This window comes from Ostrinia nubilalis, chromosome 6, assembly GCF_963855985.1.
Source record: "Ostrinia nubilalis chromosome 6, ilOstNubi1.1, whole genome shotgun sequence".
NCBI classification, from domain to species: domain Eukaryota; kingdom Metazoa; phylum Arthropoda; class Insecta; order Lepidoptera; family Crambidae; genus Ostrinia; species Ostrinia nubilalis.
Window position 1 is genome coordinate 7,637,895 of NC_087093.1, and position 25,896 is coordinate 7,663,790.

The 25,896-nt window shown below is 39.8% G+C and overlaps 1 protein-coding gene across 1 annotated transcript in view; it reads right to left on the bottom strand.

Moving 5' to 3' along the window:
* Positions 1-1,957: 1,957 nt before the first annotated feature.
* The window catches only part of LOC135072800 (signal-induced proliferation-associated 1-like protein 2), a 30,655-nt gene continuing 6,716 nt past the window's right edge, over positions 1,958-25,896 (bottom strand). The window contains exons 6-11 of the mRNA XM_063966837.1: positions 20,188-20,303; positions 17,298-17,469; positions 14,671-14,771; positions 13,332-13,430; positions 12,853-13,062; positions 1,958-3,817 (exon numbers count right to left, since the gene is read on the bottom strand). Of these exons, the coding sequence (XP_063822907.1) occupies positions 3,707-3,817; positions 12,853-13,062; positions 13,332-13,430; positions 14,671-14,771; positions 17,298-17,469; positions 20,188-20,303 (809 nt within the window). The 3' untranslated portion in view covers positions 1,958-3,706. The remainder of the gene's footprint in view (positions 3,818-12,852; positions 13,063-13,331; positions 13,431-14,670; positions 14,772-17,297; positions 17,470-20,187; positions 20,304-25,896) is intronic.

Consider the following 25,896-nt stretch of genomic DNA (forward strand, 5'->3'; position numbering starts at 1 on the left):
ATTTGCATTTGATTAACTAGATAATCGAAATCAAATATTTACAAATAAATAGGTTTATAAAAAGAATCCATTCAACACTATTATTATCTCAAGGGCCAATTTTTCAATCGCCAGATTCTTAACTCATAGATTTAAGTCATTTTACAATGTTCTTATAAAAACATGGTAACAACAAACTCTCCAAACAGATAAAGTTACGAAAAATTTTAAAAACTGGCCCAAAAAAACAATACCTTTACTTGTTTTTTTTTTCATCCTGACCCTGAACCGACATTTTATAGGTAGGTATTTAGTAAACACACAAACTCAATTAAGGATACAAAGAAGTAAAGTAAAACTATAAAAAAGTCTTACAGTAAAATACAGTTTTAACCTATGTATGTATGTATTTAAATTATATGTATGTATTTATCTGATTTTTTCTCTAACTATGAGTAAATTAATTCTCAGTAATGGGGAAGGGAGGTGTGTATAATTTATTAACGACACAGCAGACTACAAAAAATTTTAAATAAATGGGATTTGGTTTAAAAATCATCTTTGTGCTAAATTTTTTTAACTCTTACTGTATTAATATTTGGCAGGTTTCAATTCTGATTATTTCTATTTTTACAAGCTAGTTACCAGTGTAGGATATTATATTATTATTAAATTAACAATCATTATCTCATGATTGAATTAATCGACGTCAAACGTGTTGCCAGAAAGTAAATATATACATATTTATAAATAAATAAACGTGAACAATATTATATAGTTTACACAACTGACTACACATTTGATCGTGATAAGTTACCTAATCTAATTGGTGTTCACCTTACAATGATTACTTTCATTTTAATTAGCTATTGAAGATGCTTCCTCAGCTGATCATATCAACGATACAGTGCTATTAGACTAAACCCGTTCTTAGTTCCTAATCCTATACAGGGTCGCCAGGAGTTGACGTTCAAAGCTAAAGTTAAGATTCCTTACATCAAGGTGTATTTAAATCACGCCCATGTATGTTCTACGATTTTGCTTAGTTTAGGAGATAGAGTTAATTTTGTGATTTATCCTTAACTATTAACTATGGTTGTTTTTTAGAGTAGGCGCACACCGTTGATTTTTAGTTGGCCGATAGTTGTGCCTGATTTTAATTTGTATGAAGAATCGGCCAAATCGAATCGGCGTAGTGTGCGCACTCCCATACTGATCAACTGCCCGACTAAACTATCGGCCGACGAAAAATCAACGGTGTGCGCCTACTCTTAATCTTTATCTCACTCTGGCGAGCACTTGTAGTTGTACACCTTGATGCAAGGAATTTAAATTTTAGCTTTGTACGTCAACTGCCTGGCCATCCTGTATAGCAACAATACTTTCGCACCGTGCTTTAATTCGGAAACTCAGTTAAACAAAAACATAATTTAAAATATGGTTTTTCCACACAAATAGGTAACACAATAATGGTCACTAACTACGCGGGTAAAAAATTTTTGTTTTGTGATGTCTACTCTGTGTGGAAGCACCGTTTTCATTTTATAGCCAAATCAAATGCTAGAGATATGAGACAAGACCAAGGGCACGGGTATACTCGTAACATGAACTTGTACGTCTTTTTAATTCCCCTGGAATATCATGTTAGCGGATTTAAAAAATACAATACGTCTTTATTCCTAAGTTTAGCTAAACACTAACGCGAAGTGTGTAGAAATTTTTTAAACAATAAAATTGAGAGATTATGACCTGATTTGAATTTAATAAATAACCGCCAAAAGGTGTCTGGCGCAGTAGGGTAAAAAGATGTAAATCAATGGAAAATTATGAAAATTTGTTTACCAGGTTATAATAGTTTTCATTTGCGCTAGTTTCTTTGATGCGGATCATACAATATAAAAATAACAATATAATTTCTACCACTAAGTGATTTGAAAATACTTAAAATGAAGTAGATCTTCAGTAATGTACCTACATTACGTATAAATTGACATCTCAGTGTTTTCTCAATTGTCATTCGCATAAATCCGAAATAACTTTTGAATACGTCCAGTACGGCAATATTAATCCATTTTTAGTTCGAGATCACAAACCAAAACAATAAACTATCGTACATTAAAAATGTTTTGTCTTGCATTATTACAAATTCTACAATATACGGAATTGTATTATTTTTCGTCTAAATATAGCATTTCGGCAATAAATTAAAACAATACTGAACTTGTACTTGGTAGGTATACTTACTTTCTGGCCGAACATTTTTTTTATATTTTGCACTTTTGTAATAGGTACCAGTTTTTTTGAATTTTGCTGTGATTTTGTAGAAAATATAATAATGCGTAATGTTATAAGAATTCTGATCTTGAATGTATATCTTCTGTAGCTTTATTTGTGTCAATTTTACATTTTATAAGAGTAAAACCATTGTGATCATCGTGCAATATATGCTTAGACCTGCTTGTTATTCATACGTCGAATGGACCATAATAACAAGCTTTTTATACAGGGTGTTAGGTAAATGGGTATATGAGCCGACACTAGCCCATGTTAACATGGTCATATAAATGGTATGGTGAAGTCAGAAATTTGATATCATCATTTTATTTTTTTAAATTTTCATACAAAATAAATTTTACAAAATCCGATTTGTATGAAAATTAAAAAAATTGAAATGAAGATCAATTTTCTGACTTCACCATACCATTTATATGACCATGTTAACATGGGCTAGTGTCGGCTCATATACCCATTTACCTAACACCCTGTATATTTTGACTCACTCATTATTATTTAATTTATTTTAGTGATCTATTTGGGTAGTCAAGTAAATTGTAGTATACTAATGCTTACTCGAAAAGGCAACGATTAATATAATTTCATCATATTATTTTAGATTATAAAACAGCGAGTAACAAACAAATGTAATAAATACTACAAATATTTTATGTTGTACCCAACACTTTAGGTACAAAACATGCCAAATAAAGGCGTCGCCCAAAGCGCAGAAAAGGCACAAAATTCATAAGATACTGCGCATAATAATTCATATTATTACGCTACTGCAGTTAGCTAAACGCTACGCTTTGTTCGTCGATTTTAAACACTGCTTAATACCTACATAATGTTATGTAATGAGTCCAATAAATACAATTATTCACTATTTTAACCTTGTAAAATAATCTTACTTATAACTTAATTTTGTGGATGGAAATTTATATTTTTATCCCATGGTTTACATTTTAAACATATTTTTTTTAATATTTAGATTTTGTATTTTTTTTTACATTGAACGCTAGAGATGTCGACATTTTTATAGAAAGTCTCTGTTAAAAAATGAAAAGACTGAAAATTAACTGTAATTATATTCGACGGGGCAACACCCGCACTACACAAATCAAGAAAAGTTCAATTTTATTTAGTGCTGTCAACATCTCTTTCGGTAAGTGAATTTTTAAAGAAAGTTTAAATTTCTAGCTCTGTTTTTAAGTTCCCCAAAAATTCTCAAAAATCATGGCTAGGCTTTATAGCAAGGAATTGAGATTTATCCTTTTAAATTAGTTCACAGGTTTAAGTTCTCCAAAAATCCACTGGCCGAAATCCAGATTGTGGCGGGGCTTTAAGGATTTGATATAGGACTTTCTTTTTTCGTCGGTAGGCGGTGTATGGTGGTGTGGTGGGCGACTCACTGGCGGTCGACGGTAGCTCACTGGCGGTCGGCGACGGTTGCTCACTGGCGGTCAACGGTGCGCTTGAGCCACTGCGTGAAGTGGCGCAGTTGCCATACGGCGCGAGCGGACTCCTCGCGCAGGCGCGCGTTGTGACGGCGCAGACGACGCACCTGAAGAAAAAACATGATGATTAGCTATCATGTATCAATAGTTATCTATATTATTTCTTCATTTATTAACTATAACAGCGTTGAACTTTTACACTGTAATATACAGTTTCAAACATAGTATTGGAACAGAAATTACCATGAGGTACAAATAGTTAAAGTGTGGTCTTGTAAACGCACGACCTACGCCCGGGTCAAAACGTTTAATTTGAAAGTGCCCTTAGCCTTTAATGCTCGTTTTCACCATCAATACCTAATTTAAACGAAAACGGGCATAATAGTCGCGTTTTATGAGCGTCATCGGAGTATCGTGATCGTACACATCAGTTGTAATCGGAGGAGTCAAGAGATATCGATAGCCCTATTTTTCGCACACGTATTCTCCCTATTGTTTGGTGGACGCGGTTTGGGGCGTAACAGCCGAGGCTTAGGGAAGGGTACTCGCTGAAAATCAGCGTCGGGAGTCGGGACATGTAATATACAGGGTGTCCCAAAAACAATGGATAACCCTGTACAGTCCTATCAACTTAAGCTGAGAATTGCATTTGTGTGAGTGATCGCCAAAAGTACCGTTAGTAAAACACATACAAATAAAATTAATGTTTTATTAAAAGGAAGTCTATAAAACACTTGCTACCAATTGGGCCGATGTAACGACACTTGACACATCCTTTTAAATAAATAAATAAATAAAAACAGGTCCTCGCTCAGCATATGCCAAGGCACGAAGTACCTCGACGCTGATATTCTGCGAGCACCGTTTATAGAGAGGGCGTCCAGCCAGCCTTACAAAATACAACAAAAAGACAAACTTTATAAAATTACAAAATAAAAACAGACTAAAAACTTTTCGTTCACACCTTTAAAATACGTATTCAATTTGCATAAAATTTCTTTCACTTGGCTGCTTAAGGCTTGGTATTTCTGCTAAAGTAGGTATTTCACGCTGTCAAAATCTGCGCGCGCAATACTTCGCCGAAGACAGCGCGCCAAAGAGCTCTCCCAGCTACACAGTATAAAAATACCAGTTGGTTAGGTTAGGTTGACTTCCTTCCGTTCAAGCGTCACACTCACAACACTTTCAAATACAAATCATATCCAAGTGATACAAATTAAAACACCTTTCAGAATTTTTGGGAATATATTTTAGAATCGAATAAATATAAAATATAACTGCCAAAGTAAACACGGTTCAAAGAGGCGTGGCATCACCCGACCTTCCGGAAGTTCAAAAGAATTTCAATATTACGTCACCCGACCTATCGGTAGGTCATTTAATAATCAGTTCATCAGAAAAACATTTTATGATCAGTTACTCGTAGTAGCGATTATTTAGAGCTTTGATAATAAATTATAGTTGTTGCAATTCACGAAACTTTGCATGTGGTTAATTACATTAATCAGTACACGCATCAATTTTGTTGTCTTTTTGTTTATTAATAAATAAAAATATCATACTAAAATTGCATACATATTTGTTTGTATTGGTCTGGGTGTTTTCCTTCCATAATTTATGTACAACGTATTACGGGGCTCTGTATCGAAAATCACTATGAGCATCACACGCGGTTACCTGGCGCAGGCACCCGCTCTGAGCACTCATGGGAGTTTATGCAGAGGTTGCTAGAGTTTGACTTTGAGCTTTGTTTATAGTCATTACGAAGCAGATTTTGATGGGAAACTGCACTTGAATTCGAAAGGGTAATTTGACGGTGTTAGGGGAATTCTAGGAATAAATGCAGAGCCTCCTCATTGAGATTGAGACATTTCAATTTGAGATTTCACTTGACATTGATTGCAATCTGACATGGAGTTTTCAAACACTTGTAAAAATAAAAAGTAATTAAATCAAAAGCAGGAAGTATCTAGTATTGATATCAACTTCGACGCAAATGACTCCCAAAATAACTTTCTACCCCTTTCACACGTTTGTCATGAATTATAATATTAAGGAATTGTTAAGCAAAATTTCAAGTAGATTGAACCAAAGAATCACTGTCCCATACAATCTTTGCCCCCTTTTTTCACCCACTTCATTTCATGACCCCATTTCGGAAAATCGGATGCCTACGTCATACAAAAAACACACCTTCCAACTTTCAGGTCTCTACGATATCCGTCAGTCATTTAGGACAAAGCATTTTTACTAGTTGTCCAATATTCTAACGTTCCAGGTATGTCATTGACAGGAGGGCGTTACTATCTTAATGGTTATTTATTAGTCCCAACTTTATGCCACTTGACATTTCAGAATCGTTTGACTTTAGATACCTAAGCGATTTGATATTCAGAGTCTTTTAATGAAATCAAGTTCTAAAATAACTTGAGGTGTTGTACCCGATCAAGCTTTTCATTGCAGGACAGTTAAATAGTTTTATTATTAGTTTCTTCTTTAAGTCTTGATTTGTCAGAGTAGGTAAAGGCTCCATGAGAGCAAAATTTAGCTTTATAATAGTTATTAATTTTTTTCTTGAAATATTTGACGCCTTGTAATCTCTCGTTAATATAGGTCCACACAAATAAAGAATGTTTGACTTAGACTTAAATAATTATTATGCTCGTACATAATTATAAATAAACTAGCTTTCCGCCCGCCGCTTCGCCCGCGTAGTATTTTTCGGTTTTTATACAACCTACTTTCCGCCCGCGGCTTCGCCCGCGTGGAATTTTGTCTGTCACAGAAAAACTTTATCGCGCGCGTCCCTGTTTCAAAAACCGGGATAAAAACTATCCTATGTTCTTTCCCGGGACTCTATCTCTATGCCAAATTTCATCAAAATCGGTTGCGAGGTTTAAGCGGGAAAGCGTAACAGACAGACAGACAGACAGACAGACAGAGTTACTTTCGCATTTATAATATTAGTTGGGATTACACTCATATATAATTTGGCTTGCTATTGGTGAAAGATTTTTTAAAATCGGTTCAGCAGATCCCGAGATCACCCCTTACAATTTAACAAATATACAAACACACAAACTTTACCTCTTTATAAATTAGATAAAGATAGGTAATTTGAAACCCTATTTTGTTTTATTCTTTTTTTATTTTAAACATTTCACAATCCAAACTAATATTTACTGTAGGTAAGTAAATGCTAAACTAAATAGTAAAATATTAGTTTGGATTATGAAATATCCTACTTCCTACTAATATTATAAAGGCGAAAGTTTGGATGTCTGGATGTTTGTTACTCTTTCACGCAAAAACTACTGAACGGATTTTGTTGAAACTTTACAGTATTATTGTTTATAACCCAGATTAACATATAGGCTAACACTTATGACGATATGTGACAAATAAATTTCAATAAATAAATAAGACGTGTCTAAAAAGCGCCATCTATCTATCGTCATTGGTTAAAATCTACAGCGCTGGACAAACTACTGTATGACGTTCGTAAATATTCATTTGGGGGAAGCCGTGAAACGCCATCTATCAACATGATATCTAACGGGGGTAAAACGAGGTCTACGCGAATGAAGTCGCGGGCGGCCGCTAGTTTATATAGGTAACTTTCCCTCCGCAACCTTTTTGGTATTCCATGTATGTGTCTTTTAACTGATTTCTGTTACACATTTCATGTAAAATTTGTCCAGTTATCCATTTACATCTGCATCTGTAAACAAGGGTTCATGTTCTCCAGCCCAGATGCCGAGTAAACAGAATCGTCTTTCAGTGACGTGCAGCTGCCCCTATATTTGACCCACTGACCTAATTTTTTATTATTTATTTGTATCAGTGTCAGTGTCTTCTAAAGAGTGTAAAGACGATTGTATGTAGGTACTATTAAAATGTAATTTTAACTCATTGGTTTTGTCTCATATTTGAGGAATGTACTATGTATCATGAGTAGAGTCTTCGTTTAAAAGGATGCGAACGATTTAAATTTCAATAGGTAGACAAAATTGATAATTCTTAATTATCAAAAATTTTAGCTTTCTCCAGTAGCACTGATATTATTATACTGTGACTCATCAAAGTCATCATTGTCAAAAATATTGACAAATCGCGAACTGTCACGGCCATAAAACTGACACGCGTCCGTCCTCCGTAAGCGCCACCGCGCGACTGATTGAGATTGTCCAAGCCGTCATGGACGATTTTTTCCACATTTTTTAACATAGTAACTAAATAAGACGCAATATAAAAATTTCATCCGTTAAAAGCCCTCAAGTTATTTCTGAACTTTAGTTTAGTAAAAGATTTAGAATCTCAAATCGCTTATTTTAAAATAAAACCATAAATAGAAAACGAATAGAGGTAACTTTGGGAATTTATTCTATCGAGTCAACTTCATTAAATCGTGTTTCCATCCGTTAATTGCCCTAGAAAATATCCTCAACTATGCCCAATAAAAATCTTAGCCTTTAATTTTACTGTTTAGTACCTCAAAAATGATAAATGAAAACCTCATTTTCGCCATTTTCTCTGCTACCCGGCCTTAATGGATTTCGTACAGGAAATTCACTTACAGTAGGAGCCATTTCACTAATATTTGGAACACAATTACATAAAATTACACGTATCTGCTACCAGTACCGGGGGTGAAGTGAAGTATGTGAGCGACAAGGAAGCGGTGCGTGGCGGACGCGCCGCGCTTCAAGCCGATTGCCACTCTAAACTATCGGTGTGCACTCACACAAATGCAATTCTCAGCTTAAGTTGAGAGGACTGTAACCATCGATAGGCCTTGCCATGATCTCCCTAACGTCCATTTTTGACCCCTGTAAAAATATCACCGTTTTCAAGATTTTTAAGTTTTCGTGCATTTTTAGAAATTGCCACCTGCGATTACTTTTTCTCATGCCATTTCTACAAATGAGGATACTTTTCAATCTAGTTTTTTTCCTTATCACAAGGGATAGTTGGGCTATCAAAAGAAAAGATCAAAGTTTAACAAACTAGTTTGAAAGTATGAAAATTTTAAGAAATTGCAGAAGAGAAGGAAAAATTAATTCATTGTCTTGCACTTTTGATCAGCCATCGTGTAAAAAAAATGTAGGAAGACCATCGTGCCCATTACCTTAAAAAGTTCCTTGGTTAATTGAGATTCTGAAAAGGTATCACAAGCCTATGTATTCTGTATTATTTTTATCTTATGGCTACTTGAATAGCAACTAGTATGAAAACTGCAAAAATGAGTTTTTCTCGTAATAGTTAAACTAGGACTGCATAGTGGCATTAAATACAAATGGATAATTGTTAGCGTAGGAATTTAAATAAAGCAACATTTTATCATCATCATCATTTCAGCCATAGGACGTCCACTGCTGAACTAGGCCTGTACCCTAATGATTTTCATAATGACCGCTTGGTAGCGGCCTGCATACAGCACCTTCCAGAAGGACGTCCACCTACAAAGTGGACCGACGACCTCATAAAGATAAGCAGGAAGGTGCTGGATACAGGCCGCTACCAAGCGGTCATTATGAAAATCATTGGGGTACAGGCCTATGTTCAGCAGTGGACGTCCTATGGCTGAAATGATGATGGTGATGATTAGAGATTGCAATCCGGATTATTCGAAATTCGAAAATATCTGAAAATCCGGATTTTGAGGCTTTAAAAAAATCCGGATTTTTACTTTGAAATCCGGTTTTTTCGAATATTTTTACCCCAAAAATTTTATCATAAAATCATAAACCAAAATATCTATTGAATGCAACATGGATGCAAAACAAGCGAAGTTTTGATTGAACGAACCCGCAATTCGTCGCACAACACTCACACCTGCACTGTGCCTGCACAATGACGCGTCATGCCGCATGCGTAAGTGAATTCGCTAGTCGGCCAGTGAGTTTTATACGAGACGCTGATTCTGAAACACCATATCGCTGAGTTTTAAAGTGTAAGTCATTATCATCATCATCATCTCAGCCATAGGACGTCCACTGCTGAACATAGGCCCCTTGCCCAATGCTTTCCATGTTGCCTGGTTGGTAGCGACCTGCGTCCAGCGCCTTCCTGCTACCTTTATGATGTTATCGGTCCACCTTGTGGGTGGACGTCCCACGCTGCGTTTTCCGGTACGCGGCCTCCACTCCGAATTCAAATTATTTATTGCATGTCACTCCAGAACCTTGCTGCCCCATCGGCCGTCAGTTCTGCGTACTATGTGCCCTGCCCATTGCCACTTCAGCTTGTATCCGTCGGGCTAGTATGTCAGCGACTTTAGTTCGTTTACGGATCTCCTCATTTCTGATTCGATCTCGTAAATAAACACCGAGCATAGCCCTCTCCATAGCACGCGAGGCCACGTTTCCGAACCATAAGTCATCACTGGCACAGAATAAGTAATAGTACAGGTACAGAAGGATTACTCCGCAAGACGATTTAAATAAATGCGAGTCTTGCTACGACGCGATACAGTGGAATTCAGCTCGCACAGCACTACGTACCTACAATTTTATTCACCTACAAGTTTTGTCTCTTTCTATCGCGTGCCTCTGAACTCTTCTTACGCTGTTAGGGTTGCTGTCTAGTGAAAAAATAATTAATCTACTTATTTGTAATGAAGTACGTATGTAGGTAAGTATGCATTCATTATGGAAAACCTTGGGAGAGGCCTTTGTCCAGCAGTGGACGTCATTAATTTGCTGAAACGAACGGACGCATTCTGAGCAGTAGTCATGGTAGGTTAGGTTCCTATACTATCCTAAGAATTATTGATTACCTACATGGCCAACATACCTTTCAGCATCCATCTTTGTGAAGCGAAAAAAAAAGATAAATCCGGTAGATTTCTTTTCGAATTTAAACACCCGAACGCCGCACAATATTTCTTTCTCTTTATGTCCATTTTTAAATAATACTTCGATCATAGAATTATAATCATACTACAACGCACGCCAGCGTCCTGACGGGCGCGCGCGTGACACTCGACTGATATAATACCCGCCGGCGGGGCGCTTCGCTGTAGGTAATTATCGGATGTACCGCGCGGAGTGAGCCAGGCCTGTCACTGGTAACACACATTGGCTGTAGACCTTAGTCTTCAGGCACTGAGGTATTTTGGACGAAAAGATGTTGCGTCGTTTACCAAACGCTGCCCAGCCGAGTTGGATTCGACGATTGGCCTCTTTCTCAAAATTGGACCTTCCCAGCTGAATCGTTTGTCCGAGGTAGACATACTTGTCAACAATCTCGAGAATTGAGCTTCCAACCGAAACTGGGTAGGGCGCAACATGGACATTGGACATAAGCTTTGTTTTCTCCATATTCATCCGCAGGCCAAGTGTAAGTAGAGATCTTCAACCTCGCCCATCAAGTTCACCCAGCGGATTCGATTTGCTTACATTAATTCATCTCGAAATGTTATTGTATGAGAATGGGAGTGATTGTGGAGAAGTCCTTAAAATAGTTCTAAACAGGTGGTTGGATATACCGCCAACCATTTAGCTGGGTTGATGATGGAGTCAAGAGATGACCATAGGAACTCTTAAACGAAACGGCGGAATCGCATCGAACTTGGGTTCGTTATATTTGTCTTTTCGAGCACTTTAGTGCTAGATGATGCCCAGGGTCCTGATGATGAATCAGGAGGTGGCCATAGGAACTCCTAACCGAAACGGCAGAAACTTATAGAGTTTGAGTTCGTTGGATTCGTCTTCCCGAGCACTTTGGCCGTAAATAATGACCAGGGCCCTGAGATTGAAATACAACTTAAAAGTGTAAAATAAAATTATAATAAAAAAATGAGCTCCCCTGGCCTACCTGGAAATCTTTATAGACTTCAGACAGGTCTGCGGTAGTAAGGACAATCTGTTCAGGTGTCAGGTAGGGATTCTTAGATGGATCAAACTTGGAGTGCAAGTGTGGTTATGTTCCCCAGTCGACGAAGCACATGATGTCGTGCCCTGCGTGCCCAAACAACTGCAAGCAGGAAGATTTAATGAAGGCTACTGACAATGCCACTCTTGTGGCGGAGTTTTGGGCTGACGCTGTGTAGGTTTGTTGTCGACACGACAAGAAGAAGAATAAAAAAAATATTTTATAGGTACAAGCAAGTTTTTATTCTGAAATGCATTTTTATGTTAAATAATGCAAGGTTCAAATAATTTCGAAAGCTTGTAGCGCAAACCGAAAAAAAGAGGAATAAATTCCATGCGCGATAATGAAATAAAACGCTTTTCTTCAAATACTTTTACATCTTTTTGAAAAAAACTACGTTTTATTTAAATTAAATTGATGGTTTAAAAAATTTACCCAATATTCGAAAAATCCGGATAATCCGGATTTGTACGTAACACAAATCCGGAAAACCAGATTTAAGAAAAATCCGGATTTTGCAATCTCTAGTGATGATGATAAAATAGTGCTTTATTAAAATTCCTACGCTAAAAATTATCCATTTCTATTTAATGCCACTATGCAATCCTAGTTTAACTATTACGAGAAAAGCAGTTTTCATACTAGTTGCTATTCAAGTAGCCATAAGATAAAAATAATACAGAATACATAAGCTTGTGATACCTTTTCAGAATCTCAATTAACCAAGGAAGTTTTTAAGGTAATGGGCACGATGGTCTTCCTACATTTTTTTTACACGATGGCTGATCAAAAGTGCAAGACAATGAATTAATTTTTCCTTCCTCTCTGCAATTTCTTAAAATTTTCATACTTTTATACTAGTTTTTTGAACTTTAATCTTTTCTTTTGTTAGCCCAACTATCCCTTGTAATAAGGAAAAAAACTAGATTGAAAAGTATCCTCATTTGTAGAAATGGCATGAGAAAAAGTAATCGCAGGTGGCAATTTTCTAAAAATGCACAAAAACTTAAAAATCTTGAAAACGGTGATATTTTTACTGGGGTCAAAATTAGACATTAGGGAGACCATGGCGAGGCCTATCGATGGTTACAGGGTTATCCATTGTTTTTGGGACACCCTGTATGTCCCGAGTATCGCTGATCGGGCGCCTTTTTGGCTCGGGATTATGCTGGCCTTCTTCTTTCTTTAATGTACCATTTTTATATTTGTAAATGCCATCGCTTGTCTGGTGCCAAATTAAGATTGTATTATTTACTATTCTCCTCACCTCATCCTCCAAATGGTGGTGTTGCCTCTGGCGCGCGGCCACGTCGGCCTCCAGCGCCGCCACGCGCGCCGCCAGCCCGCAGCCGCACGCCGGCGCCGCCGACACCGCCGCCGCCGCCGACACCGCCGCCGCCGCCGACACCGCCGCCGCCGCCGACACCGAGCCCGCCGACTCGCTGCGCTGCTGCCGCGGCTCTGGTTCAGGTACCTCCTGCCGAAAAAAAGCATTATTAAAACGTGGCTCAGCAATCAATTGACATGCGTTTATGGTTTGTCATTCTCGGTTGCTTCTCTATGAAAGTGTAATAAAGGCTAGTGATGTCACTGTTTTTCTGTTCCCTTGGAAGGTGGTACACACAATACTCTCATTATTAAAGACTTTCTTGTAAAATATTTAGAAATAAAAAAATATAATATTAAAACTTCACATTGATGTGCTAAAATATTGTATTTTATAAGTAAATGTAAACTCAAGCTTACCGTTAATTCAGACCAAGAATCATGGACAGGATCATTTGTCATTGCTTCCAAGGAGGATTCAGTGTTGTCCATGGATGGATATTGATGTTCCTCACAGATCTGAAAACGATCGACCTATGTTACGAGTATGTCGAATACGATGTTATCTTAAATGACACATTTACTGGCGTCAATGTTCTATTTATCATTTTACCTGTTCTTGGCGAGAAAGTAAAGTGCCATATATAGCAATTTTGTTTTATTTTGTAAAATTTGTGTTTAGTCGACTATTAATGTGTAACATAATGGTGGATTATTAACCATCGTTCGTGAACGTGCATGAGTATAGGTAGGCAAATGAAACAAAACAGTGCAACATCACTTTTCAAGTTTTCTCAAGAAGTCCGTGTCAGGTTTCAGTAAAGTGCTCCATTTTTACTGAAACATTAGGGAATCTCATCTATCATTATTTCATGAATTGAATTCTATTTTATACTTGAACTAGCGGTCGCCTGCGACTTCGTACCCGTGGATCCTGTTTTACCCCCTTGGGGGTTGAATTTAGCAAAATACCGTCTTAGTGAGCACATACGTTCTAAAAGGAACCCCCATGCAAAATTTGAGACTTCTAGCACTTGTAGTTTCTGAGATTTCGTGATGAGTGAGTCATGCTCGTTTTCACCATCAATCCCTAATTTTTAAGTGACCCCTATGGTAACAAATAACAGGAGTTTGTTTACATAGGGGTACTTAAAAATTAGAGATTGATGGTGAAAACGAGCATCAGTCAATCAGTGACCTTTCGCTTTTATAGATAGATAAATACTTGACACTGGCTATGTGTACAGTCACGGAATGAAAAGGTTCGTCAGTTTTCAAATTGATTCCTTCAACGAATCGCGAGCACATATTACCTTTTGAAACTATGTTACAGAATAATCTCGAGTTAGAGAAAATAATCTTTAACTGTTCGTCAGTAAAGTTCAAAATCATTCAGATCAAAGTTGTTTGACGATTTATCTTGTCAAGAAGATTATTATGATTGATAAACTAAAACCTTCTTATTGGTTCAACCTGCCATTATTATTTCTCTTAAATAAAAAAACTCATTGTCAATTGGTCAATGTCATCATTGCATTGCACTGATGGGATAGAAAAATAAACGAGCAAAACCTTATTCGTTAGCAAACGTCATATTTATTTAAATGTTAGCAGCACTGTTTCTTGCACTGTTATGTTGGCAGGTTTGACTCTTACAGTACCTAGTGCAAGCAAAAACCGACACTAAGGTGACGAACCTTTTTATTCCGCGACTGTACAAACCACACGAAGCCAAACCTGAAAAAAAAAATCATTTTACCTGAAGCATAGCGCGAGTGGCGGTGTGCACTAAAGTGGCCCAGTCCAGCGCAGACGCGTCGGGCAGCGGCAGCGGCGGCGGCGCGCCCGTCGCACCCCCGCCCCCGCCCCCTCCCACGCCCCCCTCGGGTGCACGTCCACTTCCCAACTCGGCGTCCATCAAACGCATCAGCTCCTCCTGGGTAACGGTTAAAATTCAAAATTTCAGTGTTATCATTTACACAAGATTTTATTTTGATCGGTTTAGGTTTGGGATTGGAACCTGTTTAAAATTACATTTTTGAGTAATATATTCTTCTGTATGTTTCAATCTTTCGACAACTGTTAAAACCTTGAAAGAATATCATCATCATCATTCATTTAATGTAGGGCATTCACTGACAATGATTTCCATATTGACCGGTTGATGACGGCCTGCATTGCGCCTTCCTGCTATACCTTTATGAGGTCATCGATCCACATAGTGGGTGGTCCTACACCTCTTTAAAGAAATGGCAAAGAAATATTCTTAAAAGGGAACTAATGGGCGAAAATGCCAGTGTGGGGAGAACAGCCCAAAATCCTCGATTTGCTTCTGGTAAATGTGAGGGTTGTGCTCCTGCAGCGGAGATGTTAAAAGGAGTTAAAATTCAAAATTCTAAAATTAAAATTCATTTATTTTTGCAAATAGGCTTTAAAAAAGCGCTTTTACACGTCCCAATATTAACCCTACCACTGCTTCGGGACAATAAATGGGCCAGTGCTGAGAAGAAGCAGCGCAAGAAACTCAGTCACTATTGTCAGCCTCCTTTTCAAGGTTTTACAGTCTTTAAAATATACAAATTATAGTCATAAGTATTAATGCGAGCTAGGTAGTTAAACAGTTGATAAGAATAATGGTTCCATGGGCTGAAAGACGTAGCGCGGGCAGGCTTCCTACTACGTGGACCGACGATCTGGTAAAGGTCGCGGGAAGAACCTGGATGCGGGCAGCGCAGGACCGTTCATTATGGAAAGCCTTGGGGTAGGCCATTGGTTCCCAAAGTGGGGGGCACGCCCCCCAGGGAAGGCGCAGACTTTTAAAGGGGCGCGCGGGTCATTTGTGTACTTAAGTACAAAAAACCTGCGACCGCTGAGAGAATGCATTCCAGACTGCTCGATACGACCAATAAATAATCTTGACCGGAGGAGGGGCGCGGAATTTTTTGTATGGTCAAAAGGGGGCGCATCTCAAATAAGAAATACATACATACTTGAAATCTACAAAGTAACACAACATCCAAAATTATTTAAAACTGCTGCTGAGGTATACCCGAGAAACACAAGGTCAGCAAATAGACTAGTATTTGACTTCTGCCCAAAAATCGCACTTTGTCATAAAAAATGCTATTCTATGTGCATTAAGGTTTATAACAAAATTCCTGAAAGATTTAAAATAGGTCTTGTAAAAGTAATGACCAGAAAGCTTAGGGAATGGCTGACCACTTCCTGCTTTTACAGTGTTCAGGAATTTCTGGACAAAAAATTTGCATGTTAATGTATTTTAGCAGAATAGAGCACTTCGTATTTATCTGTATTAACCTATTCTTTGCAAATAAATGTCTTAAGTTTGGAACCAATGGGGTGGGCCTTTGTGCAGCAGCGGACGTCATTTGTCTGAAACGAACGAACGATGGTTGATTACCGTGAGCGAGGTGGTGTTGTCGCGGCGCGCGCGCAGGTGGCGCGGCGAGTCGTCCTGCGAGCGCCGCCGCAGCACCGCCTCCGACACCGGCGACGACTGCGGCGAGCGCCGCGCGCTGCGCCCCGACCCGCCTGCCACACATACAACTTGACAGAGACTGTACCATCGGCAACAGTGTTAACTATCCATTGCCTGTCATGTTGTCTCGTACTATCGCAAAGAATCACCATTTGATTAGAGCGAGAGCAAAAACGGTAATGGATAGTTAACAGTGGCCGTGTTTACGGCTTGGGATCAATCATTTTGCAAAAATCAACAAGCAACGATAAAACATATTTTACATAAATTGTGTAAAAATTTTAAATGTTGGGTAGTCATAATTGGCCTACAAAATCTCACTAAAACACATTGTAATATAAATTGATATTGTGCTGTGTACTCTCCTTAAATAAATAAATATTTATTTAGTGGCGAATTCTGTATTATTATGCGTAAGTAAAATTATGGGCCAAGAGTTCCCAAGCGACTCATTAGCTAGGCCAAACTAACGCATACTTTGGGAAGCTCTGATACAAATGAAAATACGAGAAGTGGATATGGCAAGGACGCTGTATCTAGCCTTTATTCAAACATTACAGATGACCCACGCTGAACTGTCCCACCAAACTCAATGACAGGGGGGCGCTACCATCGTTCAACTATATGGTTTCCAGCATGGCAAAAATCGGAACCAGCGATCCGGTATTGATGATGGCGCCCCGCTGTCAATGTCATGGCTAGGACAGTTCAGTATATTGGAACTTTAGTCATGTGACCGCTTCTCGTTCCCCTATGAGTGTATTCGCAACTGAGACATTCGTTTGCGAATCTTCATGTCTTGAGTAAGTCGCCACGGGACTCACGCATTCGCAGTCGCAGCTATTGCTCGACGCGAACGTTACTGGCATCTAGTTGCTCTCACTCACCAGTTCCGTAGCCGGAGCTGTCGGAGCGCGGCGGCGAGTGCGCGGGCTGCGCGCGGCGGGCGCGGGCCGGCTGCTGCGCGTCGGCGCGCGCGACCACGCTGTCGTTCGCGCCCGCCACTGGACTGGTGCATTCGCAGCCGCAGCGGTTGCTCGACGCGAACGTTACTGCCACCTGGGTAGACAGAAATTAATCAGTTTAATTCATACACCAAACAAATATTGCGTATTCATAACGATGCAAGACCATGTGCTCGCCGCATATACAGTTATCTCCTAACACACCGCTTAAACCAAGCTGCATTTGAATTCTGCCCACAACTTTTTGTAGTCACGATCAGGCCTGTTCATCTCCGCGAGTTTACATCGAAAACAAAACACGCACGATGGCCCACCTACAGGATACTATTCGACAAGGCCTCACATACGAGCGAACATTGACTCACGCACGCGTATTCTTGTGTATGATGGAAGAAAATAAAGAAAATGGTGTACTAAATACTGTGCAGTATTTAACTGCCTAAATAATAATAAAAACACAGAATGTACTTTTTTACGTTGCCTCAAGACACTGAGAGGTAAATAAGTAGTTAATATTATTCATGATAATTCATGCTAAATCATGTATTTTCTCCGCCATTTTCCGCAGTTTGGCACCTCACGTCACATCATTTTACCGAAGTCATCCCTATAGCTTCGGCGCAGTGCCGATCACTGACGTTTGTCAATAAAATGGTGCTTGACTCTTGAGACAGGCTAAATTACACCATATTGTTAATGACATTGAGCATACATTTTTTTAAATACCTTCGCGAAGTAAAACTTCTGTACGTAGTACTTATTATTATTCTGTGCCACGATAGCCGAACGGTAAAGGGGTCGGACTGACCGACATCCGAGGAACGCTAGTTCGAATCCCGCCGCCTCAGGGCTATTGAGGTGAGCTCACTCGTAACGTAACCATAATTTAGCTCAGTACGAGGGGCTAACGGGACTTACAAATTACTGATATTCTTTAAAAATATCAAACTTACGGTAACTGGATCTGAGGTCTTAAGTAGGTCGACCAGCTGGTCGTGGTGTAGAGCCACCACGGCCGCGCGACACACTTCCAGCAGTCGCGCGCCGCGCCTGATGCCGGCGCGCGCCGCGCACCCGCCGCCCTCTACCGCCGTCACCAAGCCGTCCGGTTGGACGTGGAATCCTGGAACGATTGTATGTTTTGTTAAAACGCAATCAAAAAGGTATCAAATTATTCAGTACTAAGAAAGTATAACGCCGGGTCTCCAGCGCGTGTTTTGCAAAAATGTCCTCCACAATGAACAAAAACATCGACCACATTCAACATTTTTTGTAGAAAGAATGTTGTTTATGTGCGCCATGTGTGCTCTGAAAATGGCCTATAAGAAATTGATTTTCCAAATTCTATTCTTATCTCCATTTGTTGTTAAATCACGGTTATTCAACTGTTTCATTAATAAAGTCAACAGACATTTCTACACATAAGTGGACTATTTAGAAAATGAATGGCCTTCCGTCACGCGACATCAGCAACATCGAACAGATTTGTTTTCATTTTAATTTCTACCTCGGTATATTTGTTAAGTAAGTTCTTTTTGACTCGTCAGAATTTTTTGGGATCTTATTGAATATATTATTATACATTACCTATAACGAAAACGAGTCATCGTAGGTATTTTAGAGGTAGGTTCTGAAACCTACAGAAATGGTTGCAAAACATTCTGAGAGAGTATCTTATGTCCTGCAACTTCGATAAGGAACTTCTCCTTAGAATGCTAAAGCTGGTGATGATTATGATGATGAGTAACATGGCGGCGGCAGTACACTGCTGATGACGATCACTAGCACTACGCACCCAGCTGCGAGGCGGCGCCGCGCTCCAGCGTGAGCTCGTGCAGCGCGCGCGCGTGCGGCGGCGCCACGCTGGCCAGGCGCCGCAGCAGCGCGTCGTGCCCGCGGCGGCAGTACACTGCTGATGACGACACTAGCACTACGTACCCAGCTGCGAGGCGGCGCCGCGCTCCAGCGTGAGCTCGTGCAGCGCGCGCGCGTGCGGCGGCGCCACGCTGGCCAGGCGCCGCAGCAGCGCGTCGTGCCCGCGGCGGCAGTACACTGCTGATGACGACACTAGCACTACGTACCCAGCTGCGAGGCGGCGCCGCGCTCCAGCGTGAGCTCGTGCAGCGCGCGCGCGTGCGGCGGCGCCACGCTGGCCAGGCGCCGCAGCAGCGCGTCGTGGCCGCCGCGCACGCGCACGCTCTCGCCGCGGTGGTAGTACACGCGCGTCCAGCCGCCGCTCACCACCCAGCCTGAAGTCATCAAAGATATTTAGTATCATCTGCCAAAAGTAGGTCTCGACTCGAAGCGCTGGCGCCCGTTCCAGATGTTCAACGAGGGCGTACGGCGGCGGGTGCCGTTTAATGAACTCGCTGCCCCGTGCAGCGTTTGTGAAAACCCTACGGGTTACCTACAGCGTCTGCGCCATAATGCCCTACTCATACTATTTTTCGATACTGACACGTGTACGAGCGCTTAAGTTCAAAACGGTTTTTTATTAGTCTTTTATTATTTTTAAGACTTGACCATTTTTAGATACTATTTTAACAATCTATACAAATAAATACATTTTTGATTTTGACTTTAAAAATAGAAGTAAACAAACTTACCCAGTAAAGAATTGGTCGGCAAAACCAAGATGATCTGTCGAGTGCTGTCTTCGACTAACACAACGCTATCGGCTGAGACGCCCATCATGCAATCTAGCAACGTGCCGCCAGCACCTTCGTCCTGTACTTGTACCTAAAATATAAATAGTAAGTAGAATTATCCAATTAAATAAGGTTTTAGAGCAAAACAAGTCTGGCAAACTTACGTGAAAACACAGTGCACCGCCAACTAAGACATCGGTAGTGCAATTCTCAACACGCGGCAAAACCGTATTGTTGTTGGAGTTGTTCCCGCTTTTCATCAACAGTGATGAAAATATAGCTGCAAAGGAATATGAAAATGTGTTATTATATTTTTACAACCTATTATATAAGGTGTTATTTTTTGTACTGATCATACTTTACCAACGCATCTAATAAAATCATACAAATACAACCCAAGTGTTTTTAAAAAAAAATTCAGGCTAGTTTTCGAGTAAAACGACAAAGAATGTTTCGAAAAAAATAAAAAATAAATCATCCTTTGAGCGCGGTGAGTATTCGTTTGTACGCACTATCGTAGTAGCCGGCCGAGGGCAACGACCACTGCCACGTGCCGCGCCGCGTGAGTCGGCCATATTGATATCGCTGCCAGTCGCTCCGCGCCCACAGCCCGCGCCGAGCCGCCGATCGGCATGCGGGAGCGCAACAACATTAATAATCGTCCCAGTCCGTCCAATGCGCCCAAACGTATTGCAGTGTATGTGTGATTTATTACAATGCCGCGCTTGATCAATAACAAAACGCAGGTGAAATTATGTTTCGGGCACACTAACTGGCCGACGAGAAACATTGACGAGTCGAAAACCTTCATACCTTGCTTGTTTGGAGCCGCGCAGCGCTTCAGGGAGCGCAGCCGTATCCTGACTTGACGAGATTCCGTGGGTTTCGAGGACGAAGTTCTGGATTTCAATTTCAATCACCGGCACAGTGCTGGCGGTACCCAGATGCGAGCGCCGCAGACGGCGGCTTTTGCGTAAAAATACGGAATGCCTTATTGAATCAAGGAGTTGTTGCCAGAGGGCCACGACCGCGACCTAGTTCTATCGATGGTTATTGCGGAAGTCTACCTAGGTACATACCTACAGTGTGATTTGGACAGATGAGTGCTTGTTTACGCGAAAGGGACTTTTTCCGTAAAAAAGTTAGTGCGCGAATTGTGAATACAACATCCGACGTGGTGTCTAGTGAACAGCAAGCAAGTGTGCAGCCCGAAAGCATTACCTCAATTCGATCGTGGCTAGATTAGACAGTGCAAGACAGTGTTTACGTGAACATTCAACAAAGGCTTGACGTTCAAAATGTATTGTGATTAGTGTAATAATAACCTAGGAACTTTAAATAACAACATTCAAAATAGGTAAATGTGTGAATAAGTAAAATCAATGAATCTAAAGTGTGATGGCAAATCTTAATTAGTTTTATTTACAACACCTATTCATATTCAATATTAGGGTGCATTTCCACTGAAGCGAAGCGAAGTAGTAATAGGTATGTACCTATCAATTTTTTATTACGTCTCTAAATAAATTGCGTAGGCATTACGAAACCGTAGATATTGAATTCCAATTTCTATCCTATTTTAAATTTCTAGTTTAACGCGGATGATTCGCCTCGGTTCGTTGGAAAAGTCCCCCGCTATTACACTAATGAAAATACACTTATTTACCTACTTATGTAGCTAGATTTTGTTTCTCCCAGCGCGTAGTACCTATTAACATGACGTAACATCGTACATACTCACGAGTGATAATTTTTGGTAACGTAGGTTTAGTGTAATCTAACCTTAATGTTGCAATTTCTTACAAAACTTGCGCACAAAAAGCAAATCTAGTATGAAAATCATTAAACTTCTAATGCTCGTAACTCAGTTCAGACTGAGTTAAGAGGTATACATGTCATAGTAAGTTTGGTTTATTACACTATTAAACAGTACTGTACCGTTATTCGAAGCCTTTATAATGAGAGTAGTGTCTGTCTTTTCCTGTTTGAGTACTAGTTTTGACGTATAATCTGCCCACGTGACTTCCGCTCCGGTCCCCCACCGCCTAAGCACGCCTCAATTAGCGACACTAGCGCCACCAACGGTAGCTCGAAACTAGGTTTCGATATTCTCGCCATTGGTGTTTTAGTTCCCGTTCGAGACGGTCGTAGAATTAGCTCCGCTAGTTCGCGACCCATCTCACAGGTACTAGTCGTGACGTGATTCAGGTAAAATATTACCATCATAATGTAAGTACTTCTAAATTATTATGTACTGGCTGAAAACTTATAAAAATTACTGTGATTACTTATTTCGCAGTGTAATTTATTTTTACAACGGTGTTACCGTTCGGGGGTAGATTGCATTTAATCTAACTCAGTGTAATTTTAAATAATTATCTTTCTTCTCTAGTAATACTTGTACCTAACGGTATTCCGTTAGACGTGTTTTAAAAGTAACATTACTTTTTAGCAATGTTTGTTTCTAACGGTTTTTCGTTAGATATGTTTTTAAGCTAACTTTTCTTCTTAGCAATGTTCGTACCTGACGGCGTGTTCCGTTAGATGTGTTTTAAAACTAACATTCCTTTTTAGCAATGTTTGTGCCTAACGGTTTTCGTTAGATGTGTTTTAAAACTAATATTCCTTTTTAGCAATGTTCATTCCTAACGGTATAACACTCCTTTTTAGCTGTGTTTGTTCCTAAGGGTTTTCCGTTAGATGTCTTTATTTTCAAAAGGAAAGAGGAAATATTATGTCCACGTGCAGAAGAGGAGCAAGAGTTGGCGTAGAGGTCAAATCAAAGGATGGTGTGGTGTAATGTGATAGTCGCAAGATGTGATTGCTTGCTACAATAAGCTGTAAGTACCAAATTACCAATACCATTTCAGACATACGAATTCCATCGGATGGATTGTGTTGATTTATAAATCAACAAAATAAATAAACGGTAAACTACCTTTATCAATATGCATCCGGGGAAAGTATGAAAACTTCCACTAGGTAGGGTAGCGTACCGACGTACCTATTCTACCGCCATTATGGAAGTCTAACGCATGGCTATAACCCAAGAGTGAAGTGTGCAGTTTGTCCTATTAGGATACGGTACGTAGGTATAATAATACCTTTGTGGTTTTCTTAAACTATGATTTCAGGAAAACGCTATGCTGTTACTGTGTAGATAAACAGTGAGTCTGTGTAATAAACGGTGAAGGATGTACATCGTCTATTCAGCCTGATATGCAGTTTATTTGATGCTAGCGGCGTCTGGAAAATTTTTCGGCAGCAGTACGATCGCAACTCTGCTCCGCAGATCGATCTGAGATTTCGCCTTATGCTAAATACCTACAGTGGAAAACTCAAACTGGCTACTCGGCAAGCTAGATGGCAGTGTAACCAAAACGCAGCAGCATAATCCTGTAGCGAGGGTAAGTTCTCTTGGAGCAAACAGGGAAAAACCAGGAGCCAGAACCTTTTCTCCCTCATCCCACCGGGATAGGAGAAAACTCAAACACTCAAGGAGTCTCATATTGAGCCAGGCAACGCCGCTCATTTTTATTTACGTCGAGAGGTCTTAGTAAGGCATTGGTCCAAACCCTCTTGTTATCCCTCATCCCACTGGGATAGGAGATTACCCAAAGAGAATCGGACTCAAATCATTACATTTCGAGCCGAGCAACCTCGCTCATTTTTATTTACGTCGAGAGGTTTTAGGGCATCGCTCTAAACTCTCATGTTATCCCTCATCCCACTGGGATAGGAGATTACCCAAAGAGAACCGGACTCAAATCATTACATTTCGAGCCGAGCAACCTCGCTCATTTTTATTTATGTCGAGAGGTCTTAGGGCATCGCTCTAAACCCTCATGTTATCCCTCATCCCACTGGGATAGGAGATTACCCAAAGAGAACCGAACTCAAATCACTACATTTCGAGCCAAGCAACCTCGCTCATTTTTATTTACGTCGAGAGATCTTAGGGCATCGCTCTAAACTCTCATGTTATCCCTCATCCCTCTGGGATAGGAGATTACCCAAGGAGAATCGGACTCAAATCATTACATTTCGAGCCAAGCAATCTCGCTCGTTTGTATTTGCGGTTCAAAGACATGAGGGCATCGTCCTAAATCCTCATAATTTTTGAAGAGTTATAAAACCCAAACGCCTTATTCCACGGCAAACGAAAATAAGTAAAGTTGCCGAGTAGACATGAGGGCTTCGCCCTAAATCCGCATAACTATAAAAGGGTCTGAAATTCTATTTAGCACGGCAAAATTAAAGTAATGTTGCCGGGAGGACATAAGGGCATCGCCCCAAATCCTCATAATTTTCAAGGGTTATGGAACCCTAATTAAAATGCTTTATTTCATGACAAAAGTAAGCTATTTAAGACCTGCCATGGGTAAAAGGTGGAGACAGTGAGATTACGCAAAAATTACTCGATTCGTGTCAGTTTGGCTTATTTCATTACTGCCGAGATGATACAAGGGCATCGCCCTAAACCTTCAGAATCTTGAAGGATGTTAATTAATCGGGGCCGCAGCTATGCGCCCTGAATTTTTGGTACCGAACAGTTAACGCCTGGAGAAATTAAATAAACTTAAGCCTTTATGCAGCCTCTGCATAGTAAAGTTACAACTATTGACCTGATAGTCTTTTAAATAAGGTATACATTCATAGACGCTTGGCGGGTACCACAAAGTACTGAATACTAAAATAAGTATTTGTCTGCTATACATACCTATAGTACACCGACAGACTCATGCAAATGTTCTGACGGCAATTGATTCGCACAGAAAGAGTCGCGACATTCGCGCCCTTACCTATTGGACGACTTCATTCTGGGGTAACTCAGGACCCATCCTTGCTTCGGGGTCAGATATAACCCATGCCCCTATTGTAATAAAAGCACACAAGTCTGGATAATAAACACAATGAAGTCGGTCCTTACCTGTATAAAATAAATAAACAAAATAATAACAGTCTTACAAACTAGTAACAGTAAAAGGTGAACTCCATAAATACAAAATGGCCTAACCGAGTCTCGGTTACCAAAAACATACAGATCAAGTCACGTAACGTTACAAATCCTAAAGCATTGGCTCTTCTCATGTTATAACACTACAATTCATGATTTGCGTGAGGCAAAGAGCATTTTAACCGCCAACTTGAGGCGCTCATGGCACCCAATACCAAATACTTATGATCCACAATAACCAAAAGTATAAAGCTTATCTGAGCTTAAAACAAATTGGGCACGCTGCATGGTAACGCATTTCGCAATTGAATTTCACTGTACAACGAAAACAGTGACTTTAGTAAACCGTACTTACTAAATATATATTAAACCGCGTAGGTTTACATACTACAATTTATTATTTTCTCATTTATACAAGCCATTACATTCGTTGGAGAAAAGATTGCATACCAAAAGTCACACAAGTCTTCAGTCTCTTAACTGAACTTTCCGTGTGCCCTATTATAGTGTCAATGACTACGTCTTGTCTACTTAATTTAAGTAAATAAATATAATTTATTATTAATGTCATATGACACCATGTCATATTGTTAATTCGACCTTTTGTGCACCTCTGTGGTTCAATAAAAATTGTCGTATGAATATGAACGACTTTTACGAGGAGTTAAAGGGAATAAATCAAAACCTTCAGTCCAAGAAAGTAATTTAACTCTGATTTTTCCAATTATCACTGTGACCTTAGGGTCACACAGAAGTACATAAACATGGTTGGAATTAATTTTGGATAATGTGCCGCACTCTTAAGCTCTTTGCTTGGGGCCGAAAGTCCTTCGCCTACCTACATAGTACAATTTACAAAATTCGTATTTGATGTGATTTAAATCCATCAATTATTATACTGTAACGAAGGTAGTCA